The sequence below is a fragment of the Rhinolophus hipposideros genome (genome assembly GCF_964194185.1).
Source record: "Rhinolophus hipposideros genome assembly, chromosome: 5".
Classification (NCBI taxonomy): domain Eukaryota; kingdom Metazoa; phylum Chordata; class Mammalia; order Chiroptera; family Rhinolophidae; genus Rhinolophus; species Rhinolophus hipposideros.
In genome coordinates, this window is record NC_138051.1 from 51,591,847 (window position 1) to 51,618,773 (window position 26,927).

General features: G+C 35.7%; 1 protein-coding gene across 1 annotated transcript in view; it reads left to right on the forward strand.

Annotated features, from left to right (window-relative positions):
- The first annotated feature begins 7,129 nt into the window (after nt 1-7,129).
- The window catches only part of MINDY2 (MINDY lysine 48 deubiquitinase 2), a 57,081-nt gene continuing 37,283 nt past the window's right edge, over nt 7,130-26,927 (forward strand). The window contains exons 1-3 of the mRNA XM_081048413.1: nt 7,130-8,270; nt 20,516-20,573; nt 25,793-25,857. Coding sequence (XP_080904539.1) covers nt 7,410-8,270; nt 20,516-20,573; nt 25,793-25,857 — 984 coding nt within the window. The 5' untranslated portion in view covers nt 7,130-7,409. The remainder of the gene's footprint in view (nt 8,271-20,515; nt 20,574-25,792; nt 25,858-26,927) is intronic.

The window sequence follows — 26,927 nt, forward strand, 5'->3', positions numbered from 1 at the left end:
CTCTTTTTTTTTTTTTTTTCACAATAGTTGAAAACCAAAGTTAAGAGAAGTAAATTGACCTACCTGAGCTTGTAAAATTAGTGAATGACAAAACCAGGCTCTGGTCCCAGGTCTTGTGGTCTCTATTCACCATACTTTCTACTACATGAGGCCTCTTCTATGTGACCATGCTTAACATTTTCTTCTGTGCCCCAAAGCACTACATTGTAAATATTCAATAAATAATTACAGGGTTCATTGTTGTAATTATAAGTCAAATGAGTCATAGTTCTTACCACATGCATATTAACAATTACCAACTATACTTTACTTCTCAACAATGCAAGTGATTATTTTCTGACATTGTTCTAGATGAGTGTTTCTCAGGGTATATACCAGCGCAATACCTGCATCAGTCACTTAGGATGCTTGTCAAAACAGATGCCTGGGCTTTTCTCTGTTTCTGTAGAATCTGAATTCCTGAGGATGGAGCCGAGAAACATGCATTTTAATAGGCTTCCCTCATGAGAGTTAATCACACTGAAGTTTAACAATCACTGTTCTAAATAAACATGATGAGGGACAGAATGAACATGAAAGATCAGGTTCTTTTGGAAAGTCAATGTAAGCATATAAAAATATAGAGAAGAGGATATAATTCCTTGACTCAAAGATACCCCCAATTGGAGAATACACCATTGATTTAATGCTAGCTTTTGAAGCAAACAGCATTAAATGTTCAAAAAAATTTTAATTCTGAATCTAGAAAATTTTAAATATTAATAAAGTAAACCTTAGACCTGAAGAAATTCAATAATTATATTTTAAATGGTGTAGTAAAAACAGAAGTTTGGAGATGGGAAGTTAGACATGATCTGAGTAGACTTTGAAAGCTAATCTGGGATTAAGAGAAGAGGAAAGGCATTTCCAATTAGAAAAACAAAATGAGCCAATGATTTGGATAAGTATAATTAGTTCAGTGAATGAGCAAAGCAAATCTTATAGAAAAAGGGTTATTATTACTTTTTAGTAGTTGATAAGGCTGGTTAAATAGAAAGAAGACAAATCAAGAAAAGCTTGAATGCCGGGCCAACTCATAACATTTAGTGATTAAGGAAGTACCTTTATAGGTTCTTCAGCAGTAAATGGAAACAACGAAAGCACTCTTTAATCTGGAGGTATATACAATGTAGTCGAAGGAAAAGAAACAGTAGAGAAATTATTTAGCAGGTTTACTCCAACACACTCACTGACCTAGGACAGCAGCAGAGAGAATGGAAAGTAAGACTTGGATAAAACATTGAAGGAAGAGTCAATTCTTGATTTGACTTGAACGACTGGAAATTTATCTGAGGAATATTGTCATAAGTACATATGTAAAGATTCAGTTACAAGAACATTAATTTCAGTGAAATTCATAATTAAACAATGGAAACAATCTAAATGTCCAAGAAGCAGAAAGTGGTTCAGTCGCATAATGGAAGATTATTAATTTACTAGGAATGTTATAGATGAATACATATTAATGAGTTAGGATACTCACAACACATTGATATCTTTTAAAATGTGTTCAGAATGGTCCAGTTTTTGTTTACAAAAATATGTATGTGTTCAGATGCCTAGAAAAGTCTGGGAAGAATATAGGTAAAGCAAAGTATCACTAGTGTGATCTCTAATACTTCATTCTGCATTGTATGATAAAGGATGTTTTTCTTCTTTTTGCTTATCTATGCTTTCTAATTTTTCTAAAATGAATATGTTTTGGTTTTGTAGTAAGAAATCAAAATTATTTTTTTATGTTAAACATTTTAAATTAAAAAATAAGACTTGTTGACTGAGGAAACTAAAACAAAACTGCTGAATATTGAAAGCCTGGGTGACAGAAACTGATATTAACAAGGAAAAACGTGGGGAAGACAAGAACAAGGAAACATTTTGAGATCAGGATGATAAAACATAGTTTTAGACCTGGCTTTAAAGGTGGATACACACACACACACACACACACCTCAAGAGAGAATATATAGAAAAAATGGCCAAAAGACTAACTTTGGAACATTGTAAAGTTTTGAGAGAATAATGAAAAATAGCATTGGCTGTAGAAAATGAATTTAGAAGCCTTTTACTCTTGCTAAAATTTATTTATTTACCCTAGATGTAGGGAGGGGAGGCTTTTCCTAATGTTAGAATAGTAATTCTCAAACTTTATCATGTATCAGAATCACCTAGAGGTCTTGTTAAAACACAGACCTCTGGGATGCTGGGCTCTACATCCAGTTTCTGATTCTGTAGAATCTGCAGTAGGACTAGAGAATTTTCATTTTTAACAAGTTCCCAGGTGATACTGATACTGCTAATCCAAAAACCACACTGAGAACAACTGTACTAGAGTTGAGAGATATCTGTCAAACTGGTGGATTGGCAGGGCAAAAGTATGTTTGAAGACAGAAGTTCTAAGGAAAGAAGTCCTAAGGCACGATGCACTTGCTCGAATAACAAAACTTTGAAATTTGGTGTAAGACCAGGGTAGTAGGGATTTTTAGTTGAAGGTGATGCAATATGTTCCTTGAATTCATTCCTGGTGCCGCCTATCTGGACCCACATTCAGGTCCCACTTTTGAAAAGGAGTACATAAGTAAAACTGAGAGAACTGTTTCATGATACTGTAGCATATGAAAAGGGAAAAGAAGGTCATTTCCCTCCATTCTCCATCACGCATCTAGAACACCACCAGGGCAGACTAGCATCTGGTAAAGCAGCATGGAGTAGAAGCAGCACATGGTAGGATATCATAGGATTGAATTTGTTTCTGAACAGGTGTGGGACTCCTCATGGGGGCTCTCAGAAATAATTAAATAGGGAATGTACTTTGCAGGAGGCTGGAGTTTCTGCATAAGCAGTTGAGGGCCAGAGCCAGGACAATTTGAATTACACAGAAACCCTTGATTTTCAGAATTTTTACATTATATCTTGAGTAGATAGCTAAGAGGAGTATTTACTTCGTATCTTCTGCTCAGTTAATTTTGATTCAGCTAACAATAAAGAACCATCAAATTACTTTTAGTAGAACCATCAATAAGATAAAAGCAAGATGTTTGATGACAGCTGTTACAGGTATGTTTATGCAGGATAAGCCGAGAAAGAGAAAATGATAGTCTAGGCAATAATTAGAATGCTGCTGTACTCTAGTAGTAAGGTAATAATAAGCAGGACTCCTGGGGGGAGGGCGGCAGCTACAGACCAATGAAGTAGGAAAGGGGTATATAATATCAATAAGACTTGATAGATAAGATAATAGTAAATAAATTCGAGTAAGTCAAAGATAGCACCAACTTTTCTGTCATGGTAGCTAGAAAAGCTATGATCCAACTAAGAAAAACAGAATTTTAAAAGAATAATCATTTTGATAATTAGAGACATATATTTTTTGGATTTCTTAAACCTGAGGTAATAATCAGACTGTGATTTTAATTAGGAGAATGTAGCTTACTTCCTCTTTAGTTATCTCACACTAAAAATTTTTCTTCATCTAAATTTTTATAAGTTATTATTTGTACCACTTATTTAGCATTAATTATTAACTGACATAGTCTCAATGATTATTTCGGGTGTACATGTCTTATTTCCCCAAACAGATTTTGCCCTCCCAAAGAGTAAAACCAATGTTTTACATTTGAATCGCCTATATCTCATTCTCTGGCACTAGCAATAACTCCATAATAAGTATACTTTTTTATAGCATATAGTTCAGATATCCTTTGAAATATATAAAGAATACATTAAAAATTATGATCAATATTCTAAAGATGAAAGGTCAGAATGCATTAAATAATAAAAAGGAACTAGAATGAACTCTTGGAAATTAAATATTCAATAGCATCAATAAACAATGCATTAAAAAAACTGAAAGATCAAGTTGAGGAATCTCTTAGAAAGCAGAACAAAAAGATAAATAAAATTAAAGAATTATAAAATAAATGAAAAAAGAGAATTTCCCAGAACTGAAGGAAATAAGTTTCTACATTGAATGTGATCACCAAGTACCCAGCCCAATGAATAAAGCAAGACCTATCCAAAGCTATATCAAATATTGAAATGTCAGAACACCAAGAAGAAAGAGAAAATCAAATTAACTTCAGAGAGAAGAGACAGGTTACAAATGAATGTTTTGGAGTCTGATAGTATCCAACAACAAACACCTGGAAGCTAGAAGATAATTGATCAATGACTTTAAAATGATGAAAAAGTACTTCCAACGTTGAATTTTATATCCAGCCAAGCTATAGAATGTAAAGGGAGGATAAGGATCTATCTCCTTTCAGATATACACAATCTACAGAAATCTTCTATGCACTCTTTCTCAGGAAGCTAAGAATATGTTCCACCAAATTAAAGAAAAAGAAAGACAGGAGTTCCAAAAAAAAAAAAAGGAATCAATGTGGAAGACAAAAGGAAGGAACTCCTAAGACAATTGCAAAGAGAACTCCTTGGATGACAGCAGTGCATCCAGTCTGTAAAAGAAGTCCACATCAGAGCAAGAGAAGTGCGTGTTCCAGGAGGGATGGACCCAAGACTAAAATGGATCTGAGAGGTAACTTGATATAGTTGACCATGCTGGTAAGTTTGTGGCTGAGTTAGTGGTAGATGAAGAGTTAAGCAAATAAAACAAGGCAATTGTTAATTCCAGGGGGAAAAAAAACTTTAACAGGAAAAGAAATATAATCACAGTCACAGTAAAATGTCTGACTTACTGTGAATATTTACATAACTCTAATGCTTTTTTTGAGCACTTTATTTAATTAAAAATTTTGAAATAATTGGAAGGTTGGAGCAAGAAGAGGAAGAATAGTGTGAGATAAAAGAACTAAATCCTCATCTTTCATGGGACTAAATCAATAAACAGTATCTACAATTTTTTTAATTGAAAAAAATCAGAGTGTAATCATGTTACTTAGGAATATGGATATAGGAGCTAATATCTACAAGTTGAGTGCGACTACTTCTAAAAAACACGACTCAAGACTGTGGAGGAAAATTATATGATGTTATTAACCAATGTTACCCCAGTAAATTTAATTTAAAAAATGCTTTTTAATTGAGGTGAAAAAAAATTGTGGAGAGATAGAGGAGACTTTTTAAATTTTATTATCATCTGGCATTTCTCCCTAGATGCCACTTCCCACCTCCCTTAGAAAAATAACTATGTACATTTTCACAAACTTAAATAAATACATACATATTCATCTTGGCTTATGTAATTGCTGACAACATATGAAAAGAAAAACTGGTTCTGTTTCTTTCTGTTACAAATGTATTGTTAAATTATGTGTGTGAGCATTTGAAACATATACCAATAAAAACTACCAGAGCAAGTATCAATTTATCTAAGTAGGGTTTTGATAAAACAGTGAAAAGCCATTATTTGAGACCTGTTTCATGGCTTTTGGCTCTACTATGGTTTCTGGCCTGGAAATAATTTGTTCATTCAATTTATTCATATTACACACCTTTATAAAACTCCTTTTTATAATCAAGGCACCATGCTAAATTCTGAATATCCTGAAATATGTAATATTCTCATTTGCACTTAATAGCCTGAAATACTGTAGTGCTTAGACTAGCAGCATATTTTTTAATCTATTAACATTGCAACTCTTTTTCAGGAAAAATTCTAATTTGAACAATACTATTTATTGTTCACAGATTGACACGGAGATCAAAACACACACAAAACTCCTTAATTTAACATTCTAAAGAAGCTTTACATTATCTTTTCTAATTTTCCTCTTTTCCGAGAGTTGGATAAATATGATTGTCAATGTAAAAAAAAAGTGGAAGGAGGTCTATCTCCTGCATTCTCAAGAAACAGTTCTTCCCAAGCATTAAAAATGTAGCAATAAGAAAAAACCGCTAGGCAGTAAACCCCATGAAGAGGAGAGCACTTCCGGGTGGGCTGGTTAGCTCAGTTGGTTAGAGCACCTGGCTCCTAACAAGGTTGCCGGTTAGATCCCCACATGGGCCACTGTGAGCTGGGCCCTCCACAACTAGACTGAAACAACTACTTGACTTGGAGCTCATGGATCCTGAAAAAACACACTTAAATAAATAAAATTTAACAGAAAAAAAAGAGATGAGCATTCCTCTTATTCACCATGGCATCCCCAATGCCAAACACAGCAGCCAAACACAGTATCCAGCACGTGCTGTGCGTGCTTGGTACTGAAATGTGTTAAAATGAGTGAATGAAACACTGCTTGGCAATTCTGTCTGCCTACTCTAACCAAAAGAGATACAAAAGATTACATTCTATTAGGTATCAGGTATTTGTATGTCTATGAAGGCACACCTGTCTTGTCAATTTTTGCATCTCCAGACCCTAGAAAATGTTGAAAGATTTTTAAAATAATAGGAAAACAAAAAGCCCTTCTCTGGAACAGGTCAGAATAGCACCCAAATCCATTTTGTTACCAACAAACCTTCCAGTCTAGTTTGTCCTCTCTGAAAATTGCATGGCCCTAAGAGGAGTCAGTTCTAATTAGAAAAGTAACTTTTTCAGGAACAGGCTCTTCCTACTCTATGCAAAGCGAGGCCAAGTTAACCAAACCTCAAAGACTTGGCTAATTCAAGCACAAGCTAATTTATTATTATTGGCCCCAATTACCCACATTTCTTTCTTTCTTTCTTTCTTTTTCCTGCTGCGCAGGCCAATATCCACAACCGCACTGACGCCTCCTGTAGGGCGAACTTTTTCACCGGTAGCTGGTGGGGAACACTGTTGTTTCTCAGCCACACCCGAAGGAGACTGGAATTTGTGCAGGGTGGTCATCCAAACACCTCAAGTAGATCCCAGCCTTTAAAATCTGCGCCTTGTAAGAAACTCCTTCAACTTTCCACATCATATGCTGGGGAAACAAACCTCCTCAACCCTTCAGGACGAGCTTTTTCCCATTCACGAGCCCAAGACGGGGCCCCACAAGACGCAGCTCTGAAGGGTCACAGCGAAGCTGCGCGCCGCTCGCCTGGCCTTTACAGAAACCGCATGTGGTGGGGATGCCTCGTCGTCCAACTTCCGGCCACAGAGTGAAAGGAGGTTTTCCTCCTGGCCACGCCCCGGACACGCCCACCACGCCCCGCCTTCAGAGCGCGCGCTCCGACGGACCGGCGAGAGCGCGCGTGGGAGGGAGGGGGCCACGTGGGAGGCCGCCTCGCAGATGGCCGTCACCCGGCGGCGCGCCGGAACGCGTCGAGTCGCCCCGAGTTTGCCGACCACGCGGCGGCGCGCGCGCGCTCCCGGTGCCCTCCCCCGTGACGTGCGTGGACGAGGCCGCGCAAGGGCGCTGTAGCTGCCAGTACCGCTGTCATGGCGTCGGAGGCGCTGGCGGAGGAGAACCCGCGGCGGTCCCTTTAGAGCGAGGGGCGGGCGGCCGGGTATGGAGAGCGGCCCCGAGAGCCTGCAGCCGCTAGAACACGGGGTGGCCACCGGGCCTGCGCCAGGGACAGGTTCTCCGCAGGAAGGGCGACAGGAGACCCGGCTCGCCGCCGGGGATGGTCCTGAAGTATGGGCGGCAGAGAGCGGCGGCGGGAATGGGCAGGGGGCGGCGGCCGCCGGGAGGCGCCTCCAGGACCCGGTGCCTCCCGCCAGCCCTCCTCGGGTTCCTGAACCGTGCGGCCCCTTCACGGGCTTGGACTTGCAGAAGAGCGATTTGGAGAGCCCTGCTGCCCAGAAGGTGCCTCTGAGAGGACAGCACAAGGTGACCGCCTCCCCGGAGACAGCCGAGGCCGGAGCGGGCCATGGGCTGGGTCCGGCCGGAGACTCGGGCGCCCGCTCGGATCCCGCCGGCACCTGCCGGCCGGAGTTGGCCGCGGGCTCCTCGGAGCCCAGCAGCGCCGGCGGCCTCAGCAGCAGTTGCAGCGACCCGAGTCCTCCCGGGGAATCGCCGAGCCTGGACTCCCTGGAGTCGTTCTCTAACCTGCATTCTTTCCCCAGTAGCTCTGAGTTCAATAGTGAAGAAGGAGCTGAGAGCAGGGTCCCCGAGGAGGAGGAGGAGGAGGGCGGCAAGGCGGTGTTGCCCGGGGTTGTGCCTCTGTGCAGGGGGGAGGAGGAGGAGGAGGAGGAAGAAGGGGAGGCAGCTCAGGTGCTGGCGGCCTCCAAGGAACGCTTCCCGGGACAATCTGTCTATCACATCAAGTGGATTCAGTGGAAAGAAGAGAACACACCCATCATTACCCAGAATGAGAATGGACCCTGCCCTTTACTGGCCATCCTCAATGTTTTGCTTCTGGCCTGGAAGGTACATTCTGCAGCTTTTTATTTCCTACAGCTTTTGGGGAGGGGGAAAAAAACGGGGTGGAGGAGCTTGCTGTGTATTAACTGATGACTTCCTCCTTTCTTTCCTCATTAGTCCCCTTTTCTTCTTACATGAAATTCATTCTGAGACTACCATGTTGAAAGCATTATACGTATGTCAGAAAGAATTGCTGGCAACCTCACGTCTCTCTTGTACTGTTTAAATAAGAGTTTAACTTTCAGTTGTGGCTGGTATACTTACAATAAACTAGGACTTAGAGCATCCTAACCCTTATCATTATGTTTAAACTATATTTTTCTATGTTATTCTTTCTTACTGAATTTATCACATATGCAAAAGAGTGAATAATAGGGGGAAATGATTTTCAGAAGTTATCATCAATCTGTGATATCAGGGAGCAAGTTCTGATTGTTATGTTTAGTCTATTTTCCAACAAATGCTAGCTCTATTTGGGTGTGGACACTTAACAAAATGGTGATAGGGAAGATGTGGCCCCTCAGACAAATTCCATTTAAGGAAAAGCTTTGGTCTGAGACCCAATTACCATAACTTCTTGGTTTTCAAAGATTGTTATAATTTTATGCATGATTTTTGCTTGCCTCATTTCTGTGGCTCTTTTTAGTTTGGCATTATTACCAGTAACCATGCATCAGAATGTTAGGGGAGCTAAAATTGTATCAACTAAAATAAGAAAGATATATTCAAGGTAAATGAGCATAAAAGGGAAGTGCCCATCAAAAGTGAGTAGATTGAGGACTCAGACTCAAAGTGAGTTAGTTATCTATAAATGGAGTGTCCTTTATAAGCTTGCATTTTTACGGTGCTGAGAAGATGTATCTTATAACACATATTTTATTTTCAAATTGATAATTATATCTATAGATAAAACGTTCCCTAGAAAAAAATAGCCTGGATTATTCTGACCAGTTAGGAAGAAAATCAAGTAAAGGGAATTGTATTTATTACGTGCCTTAGTATTCCTGTTACTAGGAAAGGTTGATGCAAAAGAAATAAGATTAGAAAAAACTTACCAGCATCTGGTACATACTGCCACTCAAATATTTTGAATGAAGACTGTGCTTGCTCTTAAAGAGCTGTGGAGTTATTTGGGGTTGCAGCATTGACTTATACTTGAAATTATTAAAGAACAATGCAAGACAATACACTATAAATACTAGATTATAGGTAACATTTTGAAATGCATTAGATATCCCAAAAGGGGAAATTTTCCTTTGGCCTGGCATAGTCCCAGAGAGCTTTGTGGAATTTTTGGGTCTTGAACCAAGCTTTTAAAGAAAAATAGAATTTAGAATAACAAGGAAATGGAATTCCTGGGAGAGACAAGGGTATAAACAAAAGAGAAAAAGAAATAGAATGAATAGTGTGTTTTGGGTGACAGGAGTGGGAGAATAATAGAAAATAAAATTGAAAAGGTGAAGAGCCACTGATGAAGGAGGCCACTGAATGTCAGACTAGGGAACTAGACTTGGTCCTCTGGGCCAATGTTCCCAGTCTTTTTGTAGGAAGGTTATAAGACTTTCCTTTAGGCTTTTCGTTCTTCTTAGTTTCTGTATAGTATGTATTGCAGAAGTTCAGATGAAGGAGCAAATACTGTGGGCTAGAATGTTTGCGGACAGATGAGCATTGAACTGACTCTTTGAAAGACATTGCTTCGAGTGAATGATCAAACGTTTGGGTTCCCACTATGAGTGAGGTACTAGAAATACAAAGACGAGTAAGGTGCAAGTCTGTCCTCCTGTAGCTCACAATTAGTGGGGAGACAGACAATAATTACGATGCAATGTGAGAAGTTCTAAATGTGCTATGGAATTGCAAAGAAAAAGGTAATTGGGGATGGGATGTGTCAGAGAAAGCTTCAAAGAATTGGCAACCTATGGCGTGGGTCTGAAGGATGAGAGAAGACCTTCCCGGCAGAGGGAATAGTGTATTCAAAGATGCTGAAGCAAAAAAAAAGAAAAGGTTTGTTCTGTTTGAGGAGTACAGGGGAGGAGGGAAAGGAAATGGCAATAGTAGGAAATAAAATTGATAGGTGAGGTTAGACTGAATGAGCAGGCATGCTAATGAATTTGGAGATTATTTTCAAATTTGTGATTCTTAGCTTTATTTCTGCCTCCATGCTATTGCTGAACACAAAAGTTACTCATCAGTAGTCATCAGTGATTGATAGGGAGACTGATTAAGAAAATGGGGTCGGATAGTGTTCTTAAAGTGAGCCAGGGGTTCTAGAGGTCAAAACTGTTTCATAGTACTAAGAGGTTATTTGCATTTTTCCCTCTCATTCTCTCACAAATGTCAGTGGAATTTTCCAGGCTGCATGATGTGTGATGACATCATTGCTTTGACAGTTAATGGAATGTGTGCTTGTGTATTCTTATGTGTAAAATTTTTCTCAATTTTCATTTTTAGTACAGTAAGCATTGATACATGTAACCCTGATAGGCTAAAGCTCTTTGGGGTCCTCAATAATTTTTCAGGACTGTAAGGGTCCTGAGACCAAAAAGTTTCAGAAATGCTATAGTAGAGAAAAATAGTAAATAGGCTATGAAGGTAGTTGTCCGATTTCAGATGGGTCCCATCACTGGGGCTATTTAGACTTTATATATCGCTGATTATAGTGAGCTAGTATAAATTACTGGACAGAAAAATGCCATGGTGAAAGTGGTATTTTTGTTTGAGATGAGACTAGAGCTAAGATTGTGGTGAATATAGTAAGAATTGATGAGGATAGCTGTTTTGGATGGGGAGTTCTTTGCCTTTTCTCTTTGATGTCACAGCCTAAATGATGCACTGATCACTACTTGGCTATAGGAAATGAAGGGGCTGACACCACTGTTTCTAATCTGGGCAATGGAGAGTGCTTGGGTCATTCAAAAGGTAGAGATGTTTTAGATGGGAACTTTAGAAAGTTGATGTTAAAGTTTGGTTGTGTCAGGTTGGAAATGTCTGGTAGTGGGACATAAAAATATAAATATTTATTATGTCTCTAGAAGCATGGACTGGGTCTCAGGAAAGAGGTCAAAATTATGGAGAAAAATTGAATTGGGGAAATACTACCTAGATGTAAGCTATGAGAATAAATGAATTCTCTATAGAGTGGTGAGCAATAGTTGTTAACTTTTTCCATCCCAGTTTATATAGGGAACTACAAATTGCTGGGGAAAACATCGTCCCTATCCTCACTCAGTTTCTTCACTCCCTCTTCTACCCCATTCTCTAGCAGACAGAGAAAACAGAGGAATAAAGATTAAACTTGGTCGGGAGAGGGGAATGCTAGACATTAAGGGAGAGAATATCAATGAAACCAGCATAGGCACAATTTGAGACAAGAATAAGAACTAGAAATAGGAGAATGTCATTATAGTCAGAGAGAGACTATAATAAAAAAAAGTGGTTAGAAAAAACAAGTGGTTAGTTATTGTCGAAAGCAACAGCGTCGAGGAGCTGATGGTGGAGGAAAGATTTTGTCAAAAAGGACAGTCGTGAGGACAAGGGTACTGAAAAATCAGGAAGGTATGAACTCCTCAGACTAGGTGGTAAACTTCTCTTCAGAGGAAAGAAACAACAATCTCATTTTCTGAAGTAATGGAAGGAATGGAACAAGGCAGAGTCATACAGAGACATGTTAAGATAGAGGCAGACAGAAATTGAGGCCTCATTTTCCATTTTGACAGTGTAACAGTTGACATCAGTAATAACTATTAACATCAAACTTGTCAGTAATTAAGAGGTAAAGAGGTTGTAAAGCATCGAGGGGTTGGTTTTGTGAGAAAAGTACATTGTATTTTTTTAAAAATTCTAATCTCATTCGACATTATGCATAGTAGGAATCTTAGGTATATGTAGAAAGGTAATAAATAGCAATGGATAAGTTAGGGTATTCTTTAAAAACTTGATATATTAATTTTTCTTTCCTCCCGCCCCAGTAATTCTCTTATACCTGGAAATACAGACAGGAAGAATGGCTAGTTAGGGTTATCAGGGATTGGGCTTTTCAAGAGTTGATTCATGGAAAGTCAATGGAATTAGAGTTGAAAGTGAAACAGTTGATCATCTGTTTTGGGGGATGAAGTAATGAGAAAACCAATAAACTGAACATATTGGGAGGATTTGAATGATTCAAAGGAAGTATCTACATCAGAGATAACAGTTAAAATTATCAAATGTAAGTACTGAGTTGAAATGTTGGAGTTTTAATTAAAAGTGTTGTTTTTGGACTGGAGAGTAGGTAGGTGATCATTCATAATTTGTAAAATAGTTGAGCTGTGATAATCTCAACAAATCAAGAAAAAAGGAAAAGCTACTCATTAAATTTAATGCAAGCTCAAATTTCTAAATCTGTTTAACTAACATCAGGTAAATTTATGTCTTGGAATACATTTCCAATTTGGTTCTTTACTTTAGACTATATTTGGTGATTATTTTAGTTTTTCTTTAATCTCATTTTTATCTGTCAAAAACAATGCCATTTATAGGCATATTTGAGGGCTGTGACTCATTTAATTAGATGTGTTTATAAAAATCAACAAGTCAGAAGATATAAAATATAAAATTTGGTTTCTGGTGATACTGGCCTTATTTTATAAATGTTGACGCTAAGTGATTTAGAAGTTCATTACGCTATTATTTTTCTATTGTGTATGATTTAAATTTTATATTATGAAACATTTAAAAAACTTTCTGCCTTAATATTTTTATGTTTATGAAGGTATTAATTTAATAGAAGGAGTATCTGCTTTGTCCTACTTTTGTTTTCTTATAGAAAGAATGTTATAGTTTCTGGGCCCCACACACTCAAAAAAACCCTTTATATCTTATACTGTACATTGTGATAGAGGACATGTCATATTTTATAGCTAATCATTATGTATCTAATCATTATATAGCATTCTAGTAGAAAAATGAGTACACTGTTCTGATTTAAGATGCTGGAGACACATCTCCTCTCCTCCCCAGCCCTTTTGGGTAGGAAATTCTTTTCTCCCTCTCTTTTTTTGCTTAATAGGAGCTGAGACCATCTCCTACTCCAAGTCAAGGGAGAAATACTAGGGTTCTGAAGCAAGATTTTTTACATTAAACTGTTTTCTCCAGACAGTAAACCTAGAAACGGTAACATAAGGATAAATACATTTGAATTTGTAAAAAAACCAGAAAATTGAAGGTTAAAAAAAAGGCAAAAAACATACACACACCCCCCAAAAAAAAATCCTACCAGAAACTAATAAATCAAAACACACACTACAAACTGAGGGAATTATTTGCCAGATTATGTGTCTAAGGGCTAATTTCTTAATTTATAAAGAGCCCTTACAAATTACAAAAAGATGAGCAATCCAATAGCAAAATGAGCAAAAGGCCATTAACAGAAAATTCAAAGACGTTTAAATGGACATCCTCTATCACCTGCATAGTGGGACACCATGAGGGTGAGCCTCTTGCCAGCAATGAGTGTTTGCTCTAGTTCTCCCTCCCTCCTTGAGGACTTTTTCTTTTGTCATACTCTTCAGATACCTCTTCTTGCTTCTGACTAGGGTTTGGTTTTTTTAACTTCCTGACTTGTAGGAACATTGCAATCACACAAATTTTCTCATATTCCCCTTTTCCTAAAGTAGACAGAAAGCTGTTTTGAGGTTTTCCAAGAGTGTTTATTACTTGTAAAAATGGAAAAACAGATGGTGAGCTTCCATTTTAGCCTCTGCCCACCCTGTTTTTTAATATAGATCCTGTAAAAAGAGATTAGAAATTTCACACAGTGATGGAGTTTTGTTTATACAATAGGTGCAAGTAACACTTCAGAGACTTTCATGTCTAGTCTCTCCTAAGAATTAGGATTGGTGTGGTATCTCTAGATTGGTGAGATAAAGTGGATGAGGGCTGATGATAGTATCCATACTGACAGTGGGGTGATTGTCCCATTATCAGTGTGTTCATTTTCTCCTCTCCCCTTGCTATGGAGTAGCCCTTCAGTGGGAAAACCTTCCCATTCCCCATCCAACCTTGTCTATGTCGAGTCCCGGGTGAAGGACATTTGAGCACAGGTGGTACCAGCAATCATAGAGCTTTGAGTAATAATGGTAAGTACTCAATTATTTTTATGTCTAGGTACTATGCTAAGTATTTTACAGGCATTATATGCATTTTTCTCTTTTAATTTCCTCAACCCCATCATGAAATCCTCATGTAGATATTGTTCCTATTTTATATATATAGAAAATTGAAGTGCATAAAGGTTAAGTAATTTGCCCAAGGAAGATTATCACCCTCTCCAGAACCAGAACTCTTACTTGGGATATTTGGTTGGGAAGTTAAAATTCAAGATACCAGTAAGCCTGTGGACAATTGGTCTAAAACAAAGCAGGGTGAAAGAGACAGTGATAAAGTCAGAGAAACAGAACTAGACTTCGTGATTCCTTAGACGAAAACCTGGGGATCTGGTACCAGCTGCTCTTTAACAGAGACTCCTTCTGTTTTTAGCCCTCTATGCTTTATCCCATGTCTTCTGATTCCTCAAGACACTTCCAATTTCAGAGCCTTTCTTGGGTTCTTTCTGTGGTGAATGAGCTTGCCTTTCCATCATAGTTTATTAAATACGATATTTTCAATAATTAGTAACTATCTCTACTACCACTACTCTAGTTCAGACTACCTTCATCTCTCACCTGGACTACTTGAATAGCCTACTAACTGGTCTCTTGTCTTCCCTATTACTGGCTGTCTGTCAAGCAATTAATGTAAAACTTTCAGCTTTTTTTGAGGGAGGGGGTGGAATTTTCAGCATGGTAAGCTTGCTGACCTTCTTAAATATAAATCCAGTGTATTTTGAACTGAAGATGTCTTTTTTTACTAGTAAATCTTTTTTTTTTTGTCTTTTCTTTTTTTAATTTTTTGGGGTGACAATTGTTAGTGAAATTACATAGATTTCAGGTGTACAATTCTGTATTACATCATCTATAAATCCCACTGTGTGTTCACCACCCAGAGTCAGTTCTTCTTCCATCACCATATATTTGATCCCCCTTACCCTCATTTCCCTCCCCCCAACCCTCACTAGTAAATCTTTTACTGGTAAAATTCACTGTAACAACATTCTTCATTACTCTAAAACCCTTTGAATTGCATATAAAATAGGACATTCTTGAAAATCTAATATGTGTGAATATATCTGCAGTTTCTGATGGTTTTAAATAGTTTTAAGTAGGCCTCGGTATTACTCTGAGGATGAGGTCTAAATTATTATAAAAATTGATGGTGAAAGTGTTTCAAATTGGCCTAAGTTGAAGGTTGTCTCTTATAAAATTTTCCTGCTTTGAAATACTGCTGGCAAGTAGAAAGTCAGTTAGATTTACTAAAAATCTTGAGTTTTACTATTTTTAAGTACAGTAATTATTAATAATAAATAGTACATATAAGAAATTAGAATATAAAGCATGATGTGTAATAGTTTGTAATGCATAAGTTTATTTGCTGTAGCCAAAATTAAAGGCATGCTGAAAGAATCCTTAATTTTTTAGTCCTTATTTTGAAAAAACGACATTTCTTCCTTTTAATTCCCATTAATAATGCTTCTAATATTTTCAAAAAAATAATTTCTTTACAATTTCAATTAAAAATAGCATGAATGAAATATGATTTACAGCATATTAAAAATTAGTAAAATTTTTGCTAAGAAGAAATTACATTATTTAGTTGGTCCATTTTACCATAGTAATGCAAAAATAGACTGCAGTACAAGAATCAAATATTTCATGTACAAATCAATACTGGTTCTCTCCTGAGCTCCAACTCAACTTTCTGTTTGAATGTTAAACTAAACTTCACAGTTCTGAAGCAGATATCATCTTCTACAAACTTATCTCCCCTTACCCAAAATCTGATTTTTATTGATTGCATGGATCTTCATTTTTAGTCATGGATCTTCATTTTTAGTCTCCTGAGCCTTAGAGTCAACTTCAATTATTCTTTCCCCATCATCCTCCACTTTTCATTGGTCACGAAGTGCTGTCAATTATTTATTTAAAATATATTTCAGATGACGTTTTACATACGATTTCATTGTTTTGTAAAAGTCTATAAATACTGGTATAATGGAGAAGATAATTGGCTTAGGAGTCAGGATCTCAATTCACACTACAGCTCTTCTACTTTGGACAAATTAACTTTTTAATGCCTTCGTTTATTCTTTGAACTTAATAATGCCTGCTTCATAGGATTGTTGTGGACTAAGGGTAATATGTAAATTGAATGGCAATTAGTAGAAGTTCAATACGTTTAAATATTTTTCCTGACTTTCCTAAAGAGCAGAGACTGGCAGCTAATATTTTATCTCCTTAAGTATTTTTCCAACTTTAAAGAGGTGTTAGAATTCAAACTATGTATTTCTTGAGTACTTATTAATTGGTGTTCTAATGAAACATTTAATAATGTTCTTTGGCTGGTTATTTTCATACTTACCATTACCTATATAAACTGCTTCTTATTTCTTAGTTATTTCTGGGTCCTCTGCATTTCTTTCTACCCTCAGAATATTAAAATCATAGGTATCAAAGTCTTGGCGTGTATCTTTTTGGATGTTTTACATTCCTGTTTAAGATTTTATTAACACTTTAAACAGAAGGTCTTTTGTTGTTCTCCCTTTTGGTTGCTTGAGTCTATTCTAAAATACACTTCACTCTTTAAATGACTAAAAATCACAGATAATTGGGCTGAATTAATGAGGTTTTATCCTATAGCTGAGTATTTGGAGTTGGAGTAGCTATTTCCTTTGTTAATTGAACTATTCTTGCTGTGCTTATAGTATTAATTTGCTCAGGAAATCTAGTTAATACAATAAAATATTTATAGGATAGGACATTATTTTCCTGGAGAATAAAAGCTTCATTTTATTTGTACTCTATTAATTTGGAACTATGTGTTAATTTGGGAGGCTTTGCTCAGATTTCAGGAAGACTATTTAAACTACTTAAGAGAATACCTTCCAAGTACCTACATATACATTGAAGTACTCTCCTGTACTTATAAACTTTATAGGTTATTACTAAAAGAGGACCACCTGAGAACCTAGGTCATACTCCATTTTTTTTTCTAATTATAAAATTGTAAATTTAGAGATTCAGACAGAACTCCACAATTGTTAATTCTTAGCTAATTGTATATTCTTAGCTAGCTGTCCCATAACCTATTGCTCTTTAATAAAATTTAAAGAGACAAAGGAGTGAAAGTCTTAGGATCATTAACAAAACCTTTAGCACTTGCTTTGAGGCTATGGTGTTAGAAGAAAGCAAAAAGAGAAGCAAACTTTCAGGAAGATCATTTTGTGGTTAAAAAAAAATTAAGATCTGTTGATGGCTCCAAAGTATTAGTGAGAGGCAGCTATTTTTCTTCACTATTATACTCTTTTGTCCCTAGTTTTAATGAACATCCAGAATATTATATAGGCTAAGATTTAGGAAACCAACATACCTCTGAGTATGCTTGTGAATAAGTCAGTTACAATATTTGCATATTTGTTGTTTCACTTCTAAAATCATTATAGAGGTTGTCATTTCCTATTTCAAATATCTGAAGCAACACATGGTAGGCAGTTATTATTTGGAAATTTCAAGGCTAAACCCTGAAACGATCTGTTTGTAGAAATCGAGGATTGTAGAATATATTTCACAAATACGTATACTGGTTAGTGCCTTGGTTTCTTATTTTTATAATTCTATAATAGGATTACTACATTAACCAAAGCAGAGGGATAAGTAAGCTATTCATTTATGGAATATTTTGGTGAATATATTTCTGTAGTGAATCTGTCTGGGATAAAAGAATGCATAGGTATTATTTAAGAAACATTGCTAGATGTAAATGGGACTTTCAATTGGTCTGACAGTTCAGAATATAAACATTCACAGTGGTTTAAATATCAGACCTTCAAAAGCAATACTGAAGCACCTGATAAAGTATTATATTATATAAAAACAGTTAAAATTATCTAAAGCAGGGATCAGCAAACTTTTCCTGTAAAGGACCAGATAGTAAATGTTTTAGATTTTGTGGACCATGTGGTCTCTGTTGCAAAGACTCAACTCTACTACTGTAGTGCAAAAGCAGCCAGACAATACATACAAGGTTAGGCGATTAAGTTCGCGAACTCATCCTACAAAAAGTGCTACACACCTCATTGCTGAATATCCCTATGGTCACCTTCGAAGTACTCCCCTTGGGAAGTTATGCACCGACGCCAATGCCTAGTCCACCCTTCAAAGCAATTTTGGAACTCTTTTTTTGTAATGGTCATCAGAGCTGTTGTCGTATTATCCTTGATGTCCTGAATGTCGTCAAAATGTCTTCTTTTCAATATTTCCTTTATCTTTGGGTAAAGAAAGTCACTGGGGGGCAGATCAGGTGAGTAGGGAGTAAACAATTCAGTTATTTGTTTACTGGGTAAAAACTCCCTCACAGACAGTACCGTGTGAGCTGGTGCAGTGTCATGATGAAAGAGCCGTGAATTGTTGGTGAAAAGTTCAGGTTGTCTAACTTTTTCACGGGGCCTTTTCAGCACTTCCAAATAGTAAACTTGGTTAACTGTTTGTCCATTTGGTACAAATTCATAATGAATAAGCCCTCTGATATCAAAAAATGCTAGCCCATCATTGCAGCAAGTTCTCGAACTTAATTGTCACACCTCATAAACAAATGAGGGTGTATTTGTTTATGATAACACTTTATTTAGAAAAACAGCCAGGGGACTACAATTTGCCAATGAGGGTCAATTTAAAAATATACCATATATATAGGAACACTCTGTACTTTCTGCCCAATTTTTTTCTGTAAACCTAAAACTACTAAAAAAAAATAGTCTATTGCATTTAAAAAAAAAAGTTACAGAAAATAAAAATATTTAGAATCAAGTAATGATCAAAACCTCCATGGAATCTCTTTGTTTTCACTGAGCAATAAATCCACTGGATGACTAAATCATTGTCAACTGTCATGTATGCTCTCAGACGGTCTCACACTGTTCTGTGTACAGGGATCTTTTTTAGAACCTATTCATTGACTGAAACAGATAAACAAAAAATTATGACATACTATTACCACATTTGGTACCAAAAACACCCTAGAGCACCTTTTTCAGCCTTTGGGGGAATTGTTGGAGAAATTGCTAATTTCAGTGATTTCCTTGGTTGAACAGAAAATAATTCCTGAAGAATTTTAAACTATGTTGCTATTCTATCATTGGTATATTAATTACTTTGTTTGAGTTTCCATCTTACAGTATTTACTTTTCTCCTATGACTATACCACAGAGTATGCTTTTGAATAAGTCAGTTAAAATATTTATAATCATTAGCTATAATATCTGTGTAACTCATCTGACAATTCATTTGAAAAATTAATTTAGACTGTGTTAAAGCTGAATTAACGTTAGAAACAAATATGACTATAACATGTATCTACTTTAAAATGTTTATTGTCAAATACAATACAGAAAAGTACATAAAACACATATCTAGTTTAACAAGTTATTATAAAGCAAATGTTAGTGGAACTATCATACAAGTAAGAAACAGAGTTGCCAGCATGTCAGATGTGTCTTATATGCTCTTTTCCAACTCCCCTTATCCCTAGGGCTAACCATAATCCTGATTTTTATGGTATTCATATCCTTACTTTTTTAAATAGTTTTATCACCAAATGTGCAGCTCTAAATAATACAGCTTAATTTTGTCTGTTTCAAAACCTTACAAGTAGCATCATACGGTATGAATTATTCAGTGTGTGACTGGTACTTTAATACTGTATTCATTTTAGCCATTCAACAATAAAAAATGGCCAGTGCAGACTGAAGTAATAGGATATTGAGTTGTGGTCAAGCCTGTCTTCAGTAATATTTTTGGTGCCTCTTCCTGCCTTTTAACTGCATTTCTGTCACGCAGAACACTGCTGCAGGTGCCTAATGACAGTCATAGTGGGCGGTGAAAGGCAGAGCACGAGGCTCTGAAAACAGATTTCTCAGTGTCTCTATGAGACCTTATATCATTTTGTAAAGTTTATGGTGATAGGATTGACTTTGTTGTATTTTATAACAATTCATTATAAAGATTTTATGTGAATGTTGATGTATACATACAGTAGATACACATACACACTTGTGTTTCTAGAAGAAATTGTTTAATCACCTAAAACATTTGATTTTATAGAAAATGTACTTTGTTTTTCAGGTGAAACTTCCACCGATGATGGAAATCATAACCGCTGAACAGCTGATGGAATATTTAGGTTAGTGTTGAAAAGTAGATGATTTTTTATCTCTTTCAAAATAAAACAAAGTTTTCAAAGCTAATATAGTATCAAATCTCACCTTCCTGAAGTGCTATTATATAATCTACTTTAAATTATAATTTTTAATGTCTTAATTAAAATTTTGTTTCAGTATGCTACTGTTCTTGGATGTTAAAGCCTTCTTTCTGACGAGGATTAAAATTTTGTAATATAAATAAGGAGACTGGATTACTTCTAGAAAACAAGATACATATTCATTCAAATAAATTGAAGAATCGGAAATGGCATAGAAACTCTGATATTGCCTGGTGAAAGTGTTAAGAAATGCTGAGTAGACTTGAATGAAAGACCCAGGAGATGATTTGGAACAGTGCTACCCAAAGTATGATTCATGGACCTATGCCGGTCTATAAAATGCTAGCTACCAGTCTGCAGTGAGATAGGGGCTTGTACCAGAATGTAAAACATTTACATTAATAAGCACATTGTTCTGTTCACCGGAAATTTTTTCATAGCAAAATTTTCTTGATGAAGGAAGCAGTGGTATTGAATTGCATTCTTATGCAAGCTTCTTATTTCAAAATAGACCAGTAATACACAGTTTGCAGACCAACTGCATTGAGTAGATCTTGTTTATGAGCAGGTAGTTGTGTATCATACTGAGGTCTTTTATAATTGAGCAAATAAAAATTTATATATTTATACTATTACCAAATAGGATATCTTAATCTGTATTCTCACAATATTTTTATTAATTAATTTTTTTGTTAGCTGATTAGTTTGTCTATGCCATTTTAGACAACTAGCTGTTTTTTTGTGTGTATGAGATGTAGGCTTGATGAAGTAAGAGATTGCAGCTTTTGGAAAACCCTCCTTTATGTAATTAATATCATATTATCCCATTTACTGGCTAGGGAACCTCACAGACGTGGGTAGATTACTTTGACTACCTAGATATCTAGAAATAGAATTTCTAATTATACCTCTTTTAGTCTAGTTTGGTGATTCTTAGACGGTGATTTCTAAGATATATTTCATGGGAAGGCTGAAACATGTGTCATGCTTTTAAGGAACAGCCAGTATAACTTCCATGGAGGGTGCAAAGGGGACGTAGCAAAAGATGATGGTAGGTAACGGGGTCATATCATATACGGCCCTGTAGGCTATTACAGCAACTTGAACTTTTGCTGGGAATGAGCTGGGAAGCCATTAGAGGATTTTCAACAAAGAACTAACATCATCTGACTTTGAGTTTAACAAGAATTCTCTAGCTGTTATGATGAAAATAGAACTTAGGTGGGGTAAGGACAGAAACAGGGAGATCAGGAAGCTATTAGACCTGGCAAAAGATGGTGGTAGCTTCAAACAGGGTAGTAGAAGTAGAGGTTGTAAAATGTGGTCAGTTTCTGGATATAGAGCTGGCAGAATTTGCTGGTTGGTGGACTGTGGGGTGAGATTGAGAGTGGAGTCAAGGGTCATCCGTGGTTTTTGGCTTGAACAACTGGAAGGATGGAGTTCACTTCAACTGAAATAGGAAAAAATGGAAGGAACGTGTTTAGGGAGGAATGTCACAATTTTGGTTTTGAGATGTTTATTGATATCCAAGTGGAGATTTCAGGAAGGCAATGGGATATAAAAATCTAGAGCTCAGAGGAAAGGTCCAGACCAGCACTGTACAATGGCACTTCCTGTAATGATCGAAACGTTCTGTATCCGTGTTCTCCAGTTTGGTAGCCACTAGCCACGTGTGGCTCTTGAGCTCTTAAAATACAACTAACATGACTGAGGAACTGAACATCAAATTTAATTTTAATTTAAATTTATATAGCCACGTGCTGCTGCTGGCTAATACATTGGACAGTACAGATCTAGTCTGTAAATTTACATTTAGGACCAGAAAACATAAACAAAGTGGGTTAGACTAAGAGGGATCATGAAATTTTAATGGGGGATAAACAAAAATTGATGAAGAAATATCTAGATCTAGGGTAGTGAAAGAGGTTTGGAAGTCCTGGGTGAGGGCACTCAGCTATAGGGCAGGCAGCATGAAAGTAATGTAATCGTAATGGGGTGTGGGGGAGCAGTGAGCAAGAGAGATGCGAGAAAAAAGATTCTGAAGAATTTGCCTTGCCAAAAGTAAACTTCATTCAAGGCCAATCCTGCCAGGACAAATTGTTTAATTTTCTAAGTTATTTGAATTTTCTCCTCTTGAGATTACTCCAGTTCTCTGGAGGAACTAGAAATGCTTTTGAGTTAATAAGCAAACACTAGTAGAAGGTTATAAGTGAAACCAGTAATTGATTTCCTAGCACCACACTGAGGAACCACAAGGGAATGGGAATTTTGATGGGTAAAGATTAGAGGAGGAGTGGATTTTAATTTGGAAATTTTTATTAACTAGAGTAGTAGAGCAGGGCCACACGTGGACAAGGCTTGTTGTAGGGCTTTGGTGTACAGAAGAAAAGAACAGGGATACCTAGGAAGTACTAAGAGATCTAATAAAGTAAAGTGGGGAGGAAGTGTGGCAGAAATGGTAGGAGGATAACATAAAAAAGTGTCACACAAATTGGAATTTAAACTATGACTTGACTCATCCAAAATAATTTATATGATGATGAGATTAACATAGTATTACAGTAAGGAAAATGGTTGTTGGGATGGTGGTGTTCTCTGACTTTAAAAGAGACAATGGATTTTATCTTTTGAATATAAATACTATATTGGTTGGTCAATGTTGAAGCATTTTAACATTGCCCAGAGTTGACCATGTTTCCTCTTTTCCAAATGCTCACATGGGATAAGCTAACTGCTGCCAAACCCTGTCTTCCATTTTTCGGCCTCATGAAGCTCTCAGATTTTTGTTTCTTGATTTCTGCTTATTTGGTATATCCCATTAGCAGCAAAGTCTTATGGATTCTTTCTTTGAAATTCTTCTCCTCTTTGTATATTAATACTTCACAACATGATTTATTGCAAACTCTATTATTTCCTTTCCCCCTCCAAATAAGCCTACATACCAGTGTTATCTTTCAAAAGCATCAATTTCATCCTGCACTTGTCTAGTTAAAAACATAAAGATCCCTTATGATGTTTTATAAGCAGCCATATTATTTATGACTTATTATTATCTGATCGAGTTTACTAATCCAGCCATATTTCCCACCACTCTGCAACATAAATCTTACATATAAACCTTCTTATAAGCTGTCTGTATGAAATGATGTTTCTTAATATGTACTTTTTCCATCACTCTTTCTCCCTCAAAGAATGCTGTTTCCTTCACTGCCTTGCCAAGTTCTGCCCATTTTTCTGAATCCAGTTTAAATACTGCCCTCTCCAAAATATATTTCTGAGTACTACAGACATTATCAATATCTCTTTTTAAAATTATATGATACTTAAGGCATTTATTACATTTTTACTGTATTATACTTTATCATTATCTTATTCTCTGTTTCCTATATGTTCTTTGCTCAAATGGATTATTGGTTTTTTAAGAGAATCATTCATCTCCTAATATTTGTTTTAACCCATTAATAAATACAGACTCTCATGAAATAGTTAATAGATTGAAATAATATTGTTGACTAATTTCAGGTAATAAAGGTTAGATAAGCTAGAAAAAAACAGCACTCTTAAGAGTAGATTTATTTAGGTATCTAAAACTGAAAGATGCTATCTTAGAAACTCAAACTCAGAACTGACTCTGAGTGGTGAACACACTATGTGGCATATAGACGATGTATCACAGAACTGTACACCTGAAATCTGTGTAACTTTATTAACAGTTGTCACCCCAATAAACTTTAATTTTAAAAAAAGATTTAAAAAAAACTAACTCAAACTCAGCCTTTTAAAAATATCTGATTCTTCTACCAAATGAAATAATACAGTACAAATACAGCAATTATGTTCTTGATTATTTGAATAAATAATGTACAGAATTTACTCAAAATAAAGTATAGTAGTTTTCAGTTAAATGCTGTATTAAAACCCCTCTCTATGTGCACACACGGCACACATGCTATGTGCCATATAGGGAAGGACTCAAAAATGCTTGTTAAATAGCCTTGCTTATATAGCTCTGCAGTCAATTAATTTAGTGCTTTTGAAGTAGTTCTTTTACCTATGTGAAATAAAATCTTTACTAGTTAGGTTTTGCTATCATGAAGTTCTAATTAGAAGTACAAATAATAATATATTAATGTTCAAAGGAATTTTTTATCAGTTGGAAAGCTTAAGAGAATACTTGATGCAGTCTTAAATTAATTTGAATTAGAAAATAAAGTTTATATTATAAACAATTTAATCAACGTGTTAGTGACTTCGGAGGGACGGTGAGAAGCTGGTTTCATATATAACTTTATATCAAAATAAATTCCAGATAAATAAAAGATTTAAACATTAAAAAAGACAAACATAAAATTACATGAAGAAAGCATATGTGAATGTTTGTATACTTTTAAGAGGTGGAGATCTTTCTAAACATGACATTCAACCCAGAAGCTGTAATAGAGGAGTTTGACTATATTATAATTAAGTATTTCTGTATCACAGAAAGTAGACAAAAAATCATCAACATAAAGTCAGAAGTCCATATAGGAAAAAATATTTACCACCTATATAACAGTAAATGTTCTGATTCCTCTAATTCAAAAAGAGCTTTTATAGTTCAATGAGAGTATAGTTAATACATAATTAAAAAGGCAAAATATAAATTAAAAGGCACAGCCAATATCAAAATGGAGCTACATATATTTAAAAGGTGCCACATATACTAAAAGTCATACATACATTAAAAAGGTGACACCAAATAAAAATACATATGTAAAAAGATATCAGTTTTTTTAAATGCAAAATAATTTTATTTACTTCTCAAAATGGCAAACATTTAGAAGACTGATAACACCCATTCTTGTTATATTGTTAATATCAGTGAAACTTGGTACAACCCTTTAGAGCTTTATTGTAGTTAGTGAAAGATGTTCAAATATATTGTAAAATGTAAGGAAAAGAAAGCTCAAAAGAATTAGAGTATGTACTCTGAAAAAAATATGTAAGACTAGCAAACAGTTAATATCGATTTTCTCTGAGTAGAGTTGGGGAGTTAATTTTATATGCCAACTATTGCTATAATTTATAATTAAAATCTATTACCTTTGTAATCAGAAAAAAGTACTATTTTAAAAAGGCAACTTCATAATTTCTTTTTACAGGAGATTACATGCTTGATGCAAAGCCAAAAGAAATTTCAGAAATTCAACGTTTAAACTATGAACAGGTAATAGAAACAATTTTTGTTATATTAAAATATGTCATTTTTAACTTATGGCCATATTCATTGGTCTCTCTATCAGTGGCCAGTCTGTTTTATATGAACATATATGCTATATAGAATGAAATATAGATATCATTCTACAGGACTATGTAGAATGATAACCTGGTATTTTCCTTGCAAATATTGACTTTCAAGTGATTTTGTCATTGAGTCATCCTTCCTCATTTTATTTATTTATATTTTATAATTATATTTAAGAGAAAGTTGAGCAAATGATATCTAGGGTATGTCATTAGGACCCTGCAGTTTCATAGTTTCAATGTGTCCCCATTTCTTAGCATGTTCTTTCGAGATTCTGTTCCATAATATAGAAGGGGTCACTAGGCTCAAAATTATTGGAGCTGGAAGAAAGCAAGCAGAGCTTCCTTTTCCTCAGTATTCTTTCTTTCTTTGATAGTAGAAGGCAAGATGCTATAGTGGAAGGAAGTCTCAACCAGGGAAGAAGTAGATGTCATTGGAACCTTTACATTTACTTTCAGAGCTTTTTTATATATTTTCACTAGTATCAAATTTGCAAAAAGGAAGCAAAACCTCATTTCAGTATTGCAAAATTTATTGAATTTGAATATTCAGATGATCTAGTCCTAAGAGAATGGAAAAGCTAACATGTTGCATTGCATCACTGTGTGAGGTAGGAAATCTGTAGCTAAAGCCAAATTGGTATGCTAAGTAATTTAACTTCTATTGAAATTTATAGCTTAAAGCAAGGGTTTCAAAATGTTTTTTGCAATAGAAACCACTTTTCAAATGAAATCTTATGGTAACCTCCAATATATAAAACCAGTAAATAATATTTTATAAGTATAAACTGATATGGTTTAGTGTTTATTATTTATCAGATTTATGTCATCTCTTACTGAAAGCAGGCTGTTTTGATTAAAAACTTGAAATTAAGAATTATGGATGATAATTGCAATTTCAATTCAACCTCAAAATTCATTTTACTTCTGTTATACAGTCTAGAGAGAATCTTGATGAATCTTTGCAAATAATATCAGTATTTTGTTTGTTGT